Source organism: Alnus glutinosa, chromosome 8 (genome assembly GCF_958979055.1).
Source record: "Alnus glutinosa chromosome 8, dhAlnGlut1.1, whole genome shotgun sequence".
Classification (NCBI taxonomy): Eukaryota; Viridiplantae; Streptophyta; class Magnoliopsida; order Fagales; family Betulaceae; genus Alnus; species Alnus glutinosa.
The window spans coordinates 14,991,080-15,001,809 of record NC_084893.1 but is presented as its reverse complement, the minus strand read 5'-3'; the positions used below and the strand labels follow the sequence as shown (position 1 = coordinate 15,001,809).

General features: G+C 41.1%; 2 protein-coding genes across 3 annotated transcripts in view; one reads left to right on the top strand and one right to left on the bottom strand.

Annotated features, from left to right (window-relative positions):
• Positions 1-4,263: 4,263 nt before the first annotated feature.
• Positions 4,264-5,614, top strand: LOC133876155 (galactomannan galactosyltransferase 1-like). Its single transcript, XM_062314438.1, has one exon. The coding sequence runs from the start codon at positions 4,264-4,266 to the stop codon at positions 5,446-5,448; it is 1,185 nt and encodes a 394-aa protein (XP_062170422.1). The 3' UTR covers positions 5,449-5,614.
• Positions 5,615-6,440: 826 nt separating this feature from the next.
• LOC133874892 (BTB/POZ domain-containing protein At1g04390) overlaps positions 6,441-10,730 on the bottom strand; it is a 30,878-nt gene continuing 26,588 nt past the window's right edge. The window contains exons 8-9 of one of the 2 annotated variants that reach the window (XR_009901404.1): positions 7,384-7,476; positions 6,441-6,649 (exon numbers count right to left, since the gene is read on the bottom strand). Coding sequence is in view for 1 of the 2 variants with exons in the window: in XM_062312786.1 (XP_062168770.1) it covers positions 7,449-7,476 (28 nt within the window). In the remaining variant the exon portion in view is untranslated. Of the gene's footprint in view, positions 7,477-10,730 lie in introns of both variants that reach the window. The other variant, XM_062312786.1, reaches the window with a different exon arrangement.

The window sequence follows — 10,730 nt, the reverse complement described above, 5'->3', positions numbered from 1 at the left end:
AGATGATTGTTAAGCGAAGAAGCAATAGTGGTGGATATTATTAATAAGGAGGATACTAGACGGTGGAATACCCCTTTGATCAAATAGGTGTTTGCGGAGGACGAGGTAGCAAAAATCTGTCAATTTCATATTAGCTCTTTCAATGGTAGGGCCCAACATATTTAGAGATGTACAAGGAATGGAGAGCTCTTAGTTAGAAGTGTCTATCACCTAGAAAAGGAGTAAGGATCAAATAATAAAGGGGAAAGTACACTTTACCCCCCTGATGTATCTACGTATTAGCAATTTGACGCCTAATGTTTAAAAATTGGTAGATGTCCCCCCTAATATAACCAACGTTGGCACTTAAAACTTTCCGTCCACTTAATCCATCCAAAGAGACGGAAAAGAGGTCACGTGCAACGCACATGACCACTTAAAGCTCAGTTTTCCAAAAATACCCCTGTTCAAAACAGTGAGTTTCCACTCTACACTTTCATACATAGCAACTAAGTCCCAAGCCAAGTCGTAACCGCCATGGACGAGTCTCCAGCGGAGCTCGTTGTGGACATGGAGAAGCTCTCGGTGGTGTCACCGCCATCGAACGATTCTTAGCCAACGTAGGAAGAGCTGGCGGCCAAGGCAATCGCTCCCGTAAAGAAAGAGTTTCTTTGTCCTCCACCTCCCAGACCTTCCTCCACCTTTACCAGTCTTCAGTACGTAGATGTGGTCGTTTTCAGCAAAGACTCCACGACCCATATATATAGGACTTAGGAGTAACAACAGCAATGGTGACAACATAGTTCGTGGACGTGGGCATGAACACTATCTTAAGAGCTGCCATGATTGGAGGGATGAGTAACTTGTTTTTGTTGTTCACTAAAACGCCCTTGCCATCTTCGTCCTTCTTTCAGCTTCCATCATCTTTTACAGGTTCACATATTCATCTGCTCCAACTCTCCTAACTCAACAACTACTTTGCACTGCACAGTACTCTTCTTTAACATTTTCTTTTTTATTTTGATTTGCCAAAAAAGAAGTCTTCCTCCAATAACTTCTTCAGTTTTGTGTAGAATCTTTCTTCTTGGCCTGCTAAGGTGCTTTTCTTGTTTAATTGAGATAATAGGAGTTCAATACGCACTCAGTTACTCACTCACCATAGCCATGGCCGCCCATATCAAGCTCCACCCATTCGCCATCATTCTCATCCTCCTCTCCTTCTCACCCTTAAAGAATGTTATGGGTTGTGCATGTTCTCGTGTTTTTATTTAGAAATGCTTAACTTGGACTTTAATACTGTGCATGTTCTAGTTATGGCTGGCTTAATTCAGTCAAGGTCCAAATCCCATTAATTGCACAACAACAGGGTATGACTGAAAATTTGTTCAAAGGGAGGAGCAATGCCTCAAAAGACTTGGGTCTTCCTCCTTTTTCTTTGTGCTCTGTTTTGGGTGGTCTAAAACAGAGCATGGTCCTATGATTTGCATGCACCTAAGGGTTGAGCCAAAGTGGGATGATCATCACTCTGTTCTTTCATGGAACGCAGTTGTACAATGTACGTGACCGACACTTGATCTCATAGGATGTGGATGAGGTGAAGAGCCATGTACTTGAGCCAAAGTGGGACACGTTGCTGGAACAATAGAAGTTTCTGGGCGTACGTGTAGGTGGTTCACATGATGTGGGACACGTTACTTTAGCACTTGGTGATTCACTTGGAAAAAAGGAAGCTTCTAGGACAGCAAGTGTTTCACCCGAAATAGAACACGTCGTTGGATGAAATGGGCTGGAGATAAGAGTTGGTGTGTCCAAAGTGGAACACGTTGCGTCAGCTGCACTTGTTGGAGAAGAAGCTTCTGGGAGTGCTAATTGAGTGGATGCAAGGTGCATGTTTGAGGATCCCGTAGGTGACAAAACACTGATGTTTTGTGGAAGAACCATTTGTACACCATGTGGTACCTGCAAATCAAAAGGATTAGAGGATTCCAGAGCAGCAAAAGGGGTGAAGAACTGATCATGGATGGTTGAGATCAAGTGTCGGTCACGTACAACAGGTTCTTGTACAGGTTCTTAGGTTAATTGTTTTCACTGTTTTTCTTCCAACAGGTTCTTGTACAGTGCACTACGTAGCAGAACTGAACAAAACCAGGCTTGCAGGAAATCAAGGAGGGAAATAATACAAACGCTGCGTTTTCACTTCTTGGGACTTTCTATACACGTCTATTGTTGAACATGCAAAATGGAGAGCTCGGTTTCCAAGCCAAGAAGGTTCAGGGCTCGACTAAGTTCATCGACGGTGATGATGCCATTGTTGTTCTTGTCAAAGAGATCGAATATGCAGCGGTGAAGGTGAAGGCTATCTCAGTGAAAATGTGATACAGATTGCGAATACACTGAATATTGAAGTCGTTGGTGCCGGTGATGAGCCTCGCCGGTAAGTCATTGGTGAAGTTGGAGAGCTCGTTGATGGGAACTCGGCTCCCAGATATCAAGGTACCTGATTCCAGGACGGGGGGCGGCTCGGGTCGGGGTCGTAGGCACGATGCAGAAACTGAGTCGGAGGATGTAGCCTCTCGAGGACCCAAACACGGGAGACCTGATTGGAACGTTCCAGGAGGATGGCAAAGCTAGAGCTTGGGAGAGAAGAGCATGAAGATGGTCCCAGGTGTGAAACTCACCGTTTTGAACAGGGGTACTTTTGGAAAGCTAAGCTTTAAGTGGTCCTGTGCGTTGCACGTGACCTCTTTTCCGTCTAATTGGATGGATTAAGTGGACGGAAAAATTGGTTATATTAGGGGGGACATCTACCAATTTTTAAACATTGGGCGTCAAATTGTCAATACAGGGGATACATAAGGGGATAAAGTGTACTTTCCCCAATAATAAAGGAGAATGCTCTTTAGTAAGGTGGCAAAGCAATGTATGGAAAAGAATATGAAAAATAATTGTTCCCAATACAATGAAGGTGTTTATGTGGAGGGCGTGTAATAACGCATTGCCCACAAAAGCAAATTTGATCAAAAGGAAATTAATAGAGGATCCGTTATGTCAAATTTGTGGCTAAGAGGCGGAGACTACGAGGCATATATTGTGAAGCTGCATGGTAGCAAAAGTTAGATGAAGTATGTATGGGAGGAAACTATAAAAGAACTGCATGGAGAATGAGGAATTTATTCATATTGTGGAGGATTTGCAAAATAAATTGGAAAATGAGGATGTTGAACTCATAGCGGTTGTGGCTAGAAATCTATGGTTTAGGAGGAACTCTGTGATTCGCAAAGAAATTTTTAGCCATCCTACTCAAATTGTGAGGAAAGCATCGGAATCCCTAAATGCTTTAAAAAATGCTAATGCAAGGCGGCATGAAAGAAGGGAAGGGGGTCATATTTTGAATACAAAGTAGACAGCATCTACCGTGGGTTTTGTGAAAGTCAATTGAGATGCAGCTGTGGACAAGGATAAAGTGAAGATAGGCATTAATGTGATTGGGAGGAAGTATATATTGGCGACGTTTATAGCTCCTAGACAACACATCAATGATTCTACAATTGCAGGAGCCACGACGGCACTAAGGGGCTCTACTATATTTGCTAGGGAATTGGGGCTGCAAAAGATAGAGCTAAAATGGGATGCTCTCCAGGTTGTGCAGGCACTAGGGAAGGAAGAAAAGAATTGGTGCAGATGTGGCCAGTTGATTGACGATGCTAGAGTCATGTTGAATAGTTTGCAAAATTTGAAGGTGAATCATGTCATATGGGAAGGCAGATGGAGTAACTCATAGGGTAGCCAACAAAGCGGTTTCTCCTATAGACAAACAAGTTCATATGGAAGAAGTCCCATTGTATTCTGGACATTATAGCTGCTAAACACAGTATTCAAGTTCTTTCTCATTAATAAAAAGATTGCTAGACTGAAATAAAAATAATAATAAAGATGAAGAAGAAATGCAAGTTAGTTAGACTCGTAAGAATACAAAAATCAAAGATTAGATATATAATGGGGTGACTGTAGTAATCCAATGAAACTTTGGTGGTAACTTGGCAAGGCTGGTTGGCTCCTTCCAAGAAGGCAGCACATGCACGCATTAATCACCATTCAAAGCGATTTGCGCTTGGGACTGAAATCATGGGCCGCGATTCCTTCGTTGGGGATCTCCATGACTAGAATCTCAAAAAATCTTTTTTTTTTTTTTTACCTGGTTCCTAAATCAAGCAAATACAAAAGAGGATAGGGGAAGATTATATATACCAGTGTTCCGGATACAGTCCATCGATAACAAAAAAAATGGTGCTGTCTAACTCTCAAACATCGCCTACTTGGAAACACACAGCCTCTTCTTTAGTCGCTCATGGGTTTCTCTTTGTAAGCGGGGTTTCTCTCGTTTGGGCCCTACTATCCTTCGTATACCACCCTAACCCTAATTTTGAAACCTTCAAAACCAATCCTAACCTTTGTTATGATCCCCCTCAAACTACTTTCTATGACGACCCTCATCTCAGCTACGACATTGAGAGACCTATGAAAGACTGGGACATGAAGCGAAGAGAGTGGTTCAAGCATCATCCCTCCTTCAATGCCGGCTTACGCAATAGAATCCTCATCGTGACAGGATCACAACCGTCCAAATGTCAAAACCAAGTTGGAGATCATCTGCTATTGAGACTGTTCAAGAACAAAGTTGATTACTCCCGACTCCATGGCTACGACATCTTCTACAACAACGCCTTGCTCCATCCCAAAATGACCGGTTTCTGGGCAAAGTACCCCCTCATCCGCGCCGCCATGCTGGCCCACCCGGAGGCCGAGTGGATCTGGTGGATCGATTCAGACGCAATGTTCACAGACATGGAGTTCAAGATCCCATTGGAGAGGTACGAAAACCACAACCTGGTTGTGCACGGTTGGAAGCATTTGATATACAGCAAGCAAAGCTGGACAAGTGTGAATGCCGGGGTGTTTCTCATGCGGAACTGCCAATGGTCCATGGACTTCATGCAGGCATGGGCCAGCATGGGGCCACAGACCCAAAACTACGACAAGTGGGGCCGGATTCAGAAATCAACTTTCAAAGACAAGATGTTCCCTCAATCTGATGATCAATCGGCTTTGATTTATCTTCTTCTAAACAAGAATGAGAGAGCAAAGTGGGAGGACAAGATATACGTAGAGAGCGAGTACAGCCTCAGTGGGTACTGGCTGGGAATAGTCGACGATCTTACCAACGAGCGGGGGGCCGAGCTGATGATGGGCGACTGCCGTGGTGCAGTTGGCAGCTGGAGAAGGCCTTTTGTTACGCACTTTACCGGGTGCGAGCCATGTAGTGGAGACCACAATCCCATGTACACGTGGGAAGCTTGTTGGAAAGGGATGCTCAAGGCTTTGAATTTTGCAGATAATCAGGTGCTTTCTACATTCGGTTTCGTGCATCCGGACCTTCTCAATTCCTCCTGGGTATCCAGAAGAGCCTGATTGATTTTTGTATTATTACTTTCCATAATTGACTGACATTTTCAAGTCAAAGAGTACTGTAAAGTAACATAACTTCTGGCTGGACCGGCTAACTGGGTCAAGGCTTTTGGGTTTAGCTCCGTGTTTTTTGAAAGGCCTGATTCGTCTTTACTGTTTGTTTGGCATGATTTGCTTTTCTAGTCGACCAGTGTCTTTTTGGATTGCCCGCATATATTTTCTCAATAACCAAATTAACAAGCAAGCATTTAGATCTACGTACAAACACACAATGTTCTAGAAATAAATAAATAAAAAATATACAATAGTTGGTGGACTGGAATTTACTGAGAAAAACCAGAAGGGCAAAAAAGTGAGAGCTAAGAGTGGCGGATGCAAATGCGTAGAAGGGTGAACATGCGTGAGAAACTAACAAAAATAAAATATCTAGGTGTGTGTGTGTGAGAAAATGTGGACATTTTATAAAAAATTGGATGTGATCAGATTCATGACATTGGTTTTTTTGAACCCTAGAATCAAAATTTGACCCATTGATTGTTACAAAGCAATTGATGTCGATTAGCTTCCGGTCAGGATTTTTGGAACCCATGCAAACCCTATATTTGTAATAACATCGGTCTAGCTGTAGCAACTTGATGCGTGATTTGTGGCGGAAGTATGAAAAACAGGGATGAATGTAGAAATGGAATGGAAAGACGATAGGATTGATAGCTCTTAAGGTAGAAGAACACTACAATACTCCACTTAGGGTAGGAATAAACTATAATTTCTCTAATTCTTTTTCTTCTTTTTCATTAATGACAAAATGGTCTTTAAATAGAAATACAAGTACTATTGAGAAATAACTACAATAAACATAAGAAATACACTTCTACTAACTTAACAACTCTTAAGATAAACTAACTAGAAAGATAAAGACAATACGATAAACAATCTAGAAAGACCGATAATATCTTATCACTAATGAGATAGAGATCAGCTTGAACTAATTCAAGTAGTAGGATTGGAGGAAGACTCCTATCACAACTGCAAAAAACAGCAATGTGACCACCAGACAGAACATCCGAAATTAGATACGAAACAAAACTAGTTAGGATCCAGACCAATGAATGAATTCCCACTATTGAAAGAAGTCGAACGTCTCTTATGCCTGCAACAATACTGCTTCAAACAAAGCTTGTGCTTCCATATTCTCATAAAAAACCTGCAATTGCAATGGAGTATTCCTACTTAGATTACTGCTCTGGACAAGACATTAGCAACATTACCCGTGAATTTCCATTGTACCTGTCATCTAGCCAAGCAATAAAACTGGCTTGAAATTTGGCTTTTGAGAAGCATAGAAGCAACACCAATCAACTTTGGGAGGTTTCCACTTACTGAAATTAATTCACTTCTAATAGGGGATTATGTGCAATAAATGGTTTCAATTTATTACTTGGAGTAAAAAGCGTAACATGTATTTAGTTTTAGTGCAGACATTCCATGTCCTTGGTTCAAGATAACTTTATATGAATGTAGACGCTCCTTCAGATCACCCAATTTCACATCAGGGAGTTGTTCATGCACCATTATGGCGAAAGTGCCAAAACTCTTATGCTCTTTAAGCATAAAAAAGCTGTCAAAGCATACTAAATGATTTATTCATCACTTTTAGTTGGTCACTTATTTTTGACAATATACCTGAAATTCATTCTTAAAAAGAATGATATTCATTATTACCATAAATTTTTTTATTATTTTTTTTATTTTTAAATAGTATTCATTATGTAGTACAAATAAGATACCTGACAAACTATGTGGTTTCCAGATCTTTACCTACAATTATCAAAACAAATCAATAGCTATATAAGAATTTTGTTTTTTTGTAAACTACTCAGCCGCTGTCATTCACATTACTCACCTATTTTGATCCCTAAAGCACTTCTATATAGTTACCTTGTTACTACCACCAAAACTCATAGCGTGCACCTTGAGTTCAAAGTAGCCTTGAACATTCCAATTCAAACATTCCAATCCTCGTTCAATATTCTGTAGTGAAAGGCATGCACACACCTTAGGTAAATGCTGTGGCATTTGAGATGACAGAGTCACTTCTATTAGTAAATCTAGCTGTTTATGTGCAAGAAAGGAAACTTTTTCATTACCTGCCCATGAGATGTTTTGTACCAAACATTGCAAATTCTGAAGATAAATAAAGACACATCATGTGCAGTGAATAAAGCAGAGAATTGATTATCTATATTTCAATCCATAGCATTTGACATTGGAAGCCGTTTAACTGAACCACAAAAAACTTATTACGACAATAGGCAAAAGATAAACTTTGAATAAGACAGCATTTACTAAGACAAAAACATGTGCAGACACACATGCGTGTAGTACGTGTAGAGAGACAGACAGAGAGAGTCACATAGGTCAGTGCATCAAACCTGCAAAAGGTGTCTAATTCTAATTTATAAATTATAAAATCCATGAAGAATGTGTTTGAAACTTGACAAATTACAAGCAGTATAAATTAAAAAACCAAACCTTACAATCTCAATTGGTTCTATGATTCTAAAGGATTTCAGCTCTCTTTTTCTTGTTCCTTCTAATGAGAAATTTAAGATTGGAGCACAAATCAGGGTGTGTGTGCATGTGCGTGCGTTTGTACATACGTCTCTATGAATGTACACTATCTTTCTTCAACAACTAATAATGCATCTTAAATTCCTAAAGAATCCAGGACATTATAAATAAAAAATTAACAGAATTAAACCCAATTCTTAAAAAAAGTATATAAAAATCCTAGTTCTTTTATAAAAGAAACTACAGCAAAGCTTTTCAAACAAATATATAAGTAATTGCATTATCATTAATTAAGCGCAAAGGGGCGTGCAACCCTAGTAGTACACATAGAGTATACAAAGAGAACCCCAAATCTAACAAAAAAATTAAAAAAATCTGCAAAACTAGAAACAAGAAAACTATGATGGGTAGATATCCAAGTATATGAAGTGTGATCACAAACTTCCACAACTCTGTCACCGTTTTCTACATCTTCAAAGCTCTGTGCATTCCTCTCTTGCTAAAGACACAAGATTAAGCACAATAGAGCCAACCTCCATACTTCCATAACCGTACCACGCCCAACCTGTCATTCCCAACTAACTGACAAATCAATCACCCATCTAGGCATAACTCACTCCACACCAAACAGATTAAGAATGAAACTTCATAATTCTCTTACAACTTCACAATGAATCAATAAATGATTAATGAACTTCACAATCTTCTTACACATGCAACACTACTCCACCACCACAATATTTCTCTTTCTCAAATTATCGATCGTTAATATTTTCCCTAATGCTGTTGTCCACACAGAAAAACACCACCCGCGAAGGAGCCTTGACTATTCATATACTCCATCCTATTCTATGCTCCTCTCCTTGTCTTAGTTGAAAAGAATACAACCTCTCAAAGAAAGATACTATCACCTCCACCTCCACCTCCCAATTCTGAATTGGTTTAGTAAAATTACATTCCACTAAATAATCTCTTCCTAAAACTGCATATTATCTACCACCCACGCATCCTTTCTATGAGCAATATTAAAAAAATCCGGATAAATATCTTCAACAGACTATCCCCGCACCAAACATCATGCAAAAACTAACCCTTGACCCAACCCCACCACCTCAAAAACTTCTCTCACCCTTTTCTAACATGTTTCCAAACTCCCATTCCAAATGTTCCAGTTACCTCCTTAGAGCACCAACCGCCCTTTATACACTTTTTTTTTTTTTTTTTTTTTTTAAAATTATTTAATTATTATTATTTATGTAAGTAATAAAAGAAATAACATTAAAAAAGCGAAAATGCGCCCCTAAGCATACATGGAGCATACAAGAAGAATACCAAAACAAAAGAAAAATAAAAAACAAAGGAAGAACACTTGAGAAAACTCAAAAGACAAAAGAAAGGCCACATTAAACCCCCAACCTCTTGCCTCTAACCTGACTAAAACTTGATCGAGCATTCTAGATCCTTGACCTCTCTTTTCCCTTTTTTCTGAGGAGCAGAGACAAAGTGTTGCTCCTCATCAATTAAAGTCAAGAAATCCAGAAAACCCTTCTCAGTCCCCTGGAAAGAAATCCCCATTGAGTGAAAACATGACCTAGCATCTTGCACTACCTTGGGGTATACAACAACCTCTCCCTCAGGATAATCCCTTTTCGAAGATTCACCCACCTTGAAGACCCAAGAAGACTGTTGGTCCCTCCAAGACATACCAGGTAAAAATTGGGGAGACCACCCATGCATCGAGGACAACGGCCTCAGTGGAAACAAGACCCACTAAAAAGGGAGACGAACCCCCCCCCCCCCCCACTCCAAACGGATATGAAAAGGCAAACCCAACACCACCGAACGATGGCTGGGCAACCGAAACCCGTCCCCCACCTAGCGCCGTCAAGGACTGGACCACGACCCTAATAGGGGGCTGAGAAGGAACACCTAAAGACTGTGCTACCAAAACATTGATCGTCGTCACAGCCTCAGCAATTAGATAAGCGTCCACTTGTGCTACACTGCCTTTCTTCACTTTCCAGTAATATCTCTGCACCTGCTTGGAATCTGATGGTAGATGGGAGCCTCACACTCCGACATCACCGGACAAGACAAGCAAAGCCTTTCACCCAAGGCAGCCGCCCCTAAAAAAGTGGCTCCGAAAGATTTAGACCCACCAACAATGCCTACTGGCTTCGGAGAAAACCCCTCAGACCTGAGAGAAGCATTCAACAACTCCTCCGGGGAGAGAAAGGAGTTCCAGTGCACAGAAGGCGCCAAACCTACCCCTGACGAGCACCCCATCAAGAAACCCAAGTCTACCGGCGGCGGATAAAGGAGCTTAGCTGCAAAAAAGACGGATCAGCAACTGAACAGCAACCCAAGGCTACCGCTGTGGAACAGCGGCAAAAAACTTCTCCACTACGGCCGCTGGAGATGTGGAGAGGAAAAGGCGTGCACATAAGACACCGAGAACTCAATTGACGAACAACCCAAAGCTTTCGGAGTCAGAGAAGAAGAACCAACGACGACCGTCGAAGACTTCGAGCCTAAAATCGTACCCAGACTTGAGTTCAAACCCACAGAAAATGCTTTGAAACCATGAACCGAATCAAGACCCAACTTAGTGGACTTTATCGAATAGGACGTAGAGCCCACCCTACTGGACCCAGCCCTTAAACGCATCTGGCCCAACCCAAAACATCTCTTAAGCAACCGGCCCAATCCATTCT

What these genes read in the sequence shown, in the direction of transcription:
- LOC133876155 (XM_062314438.1), top strand. Translation starts at nt 4,264, where the DNA reads ATGGTGCTGTCTAACTCTCAAACATCGCCTACTTGGAAACACACAGCC.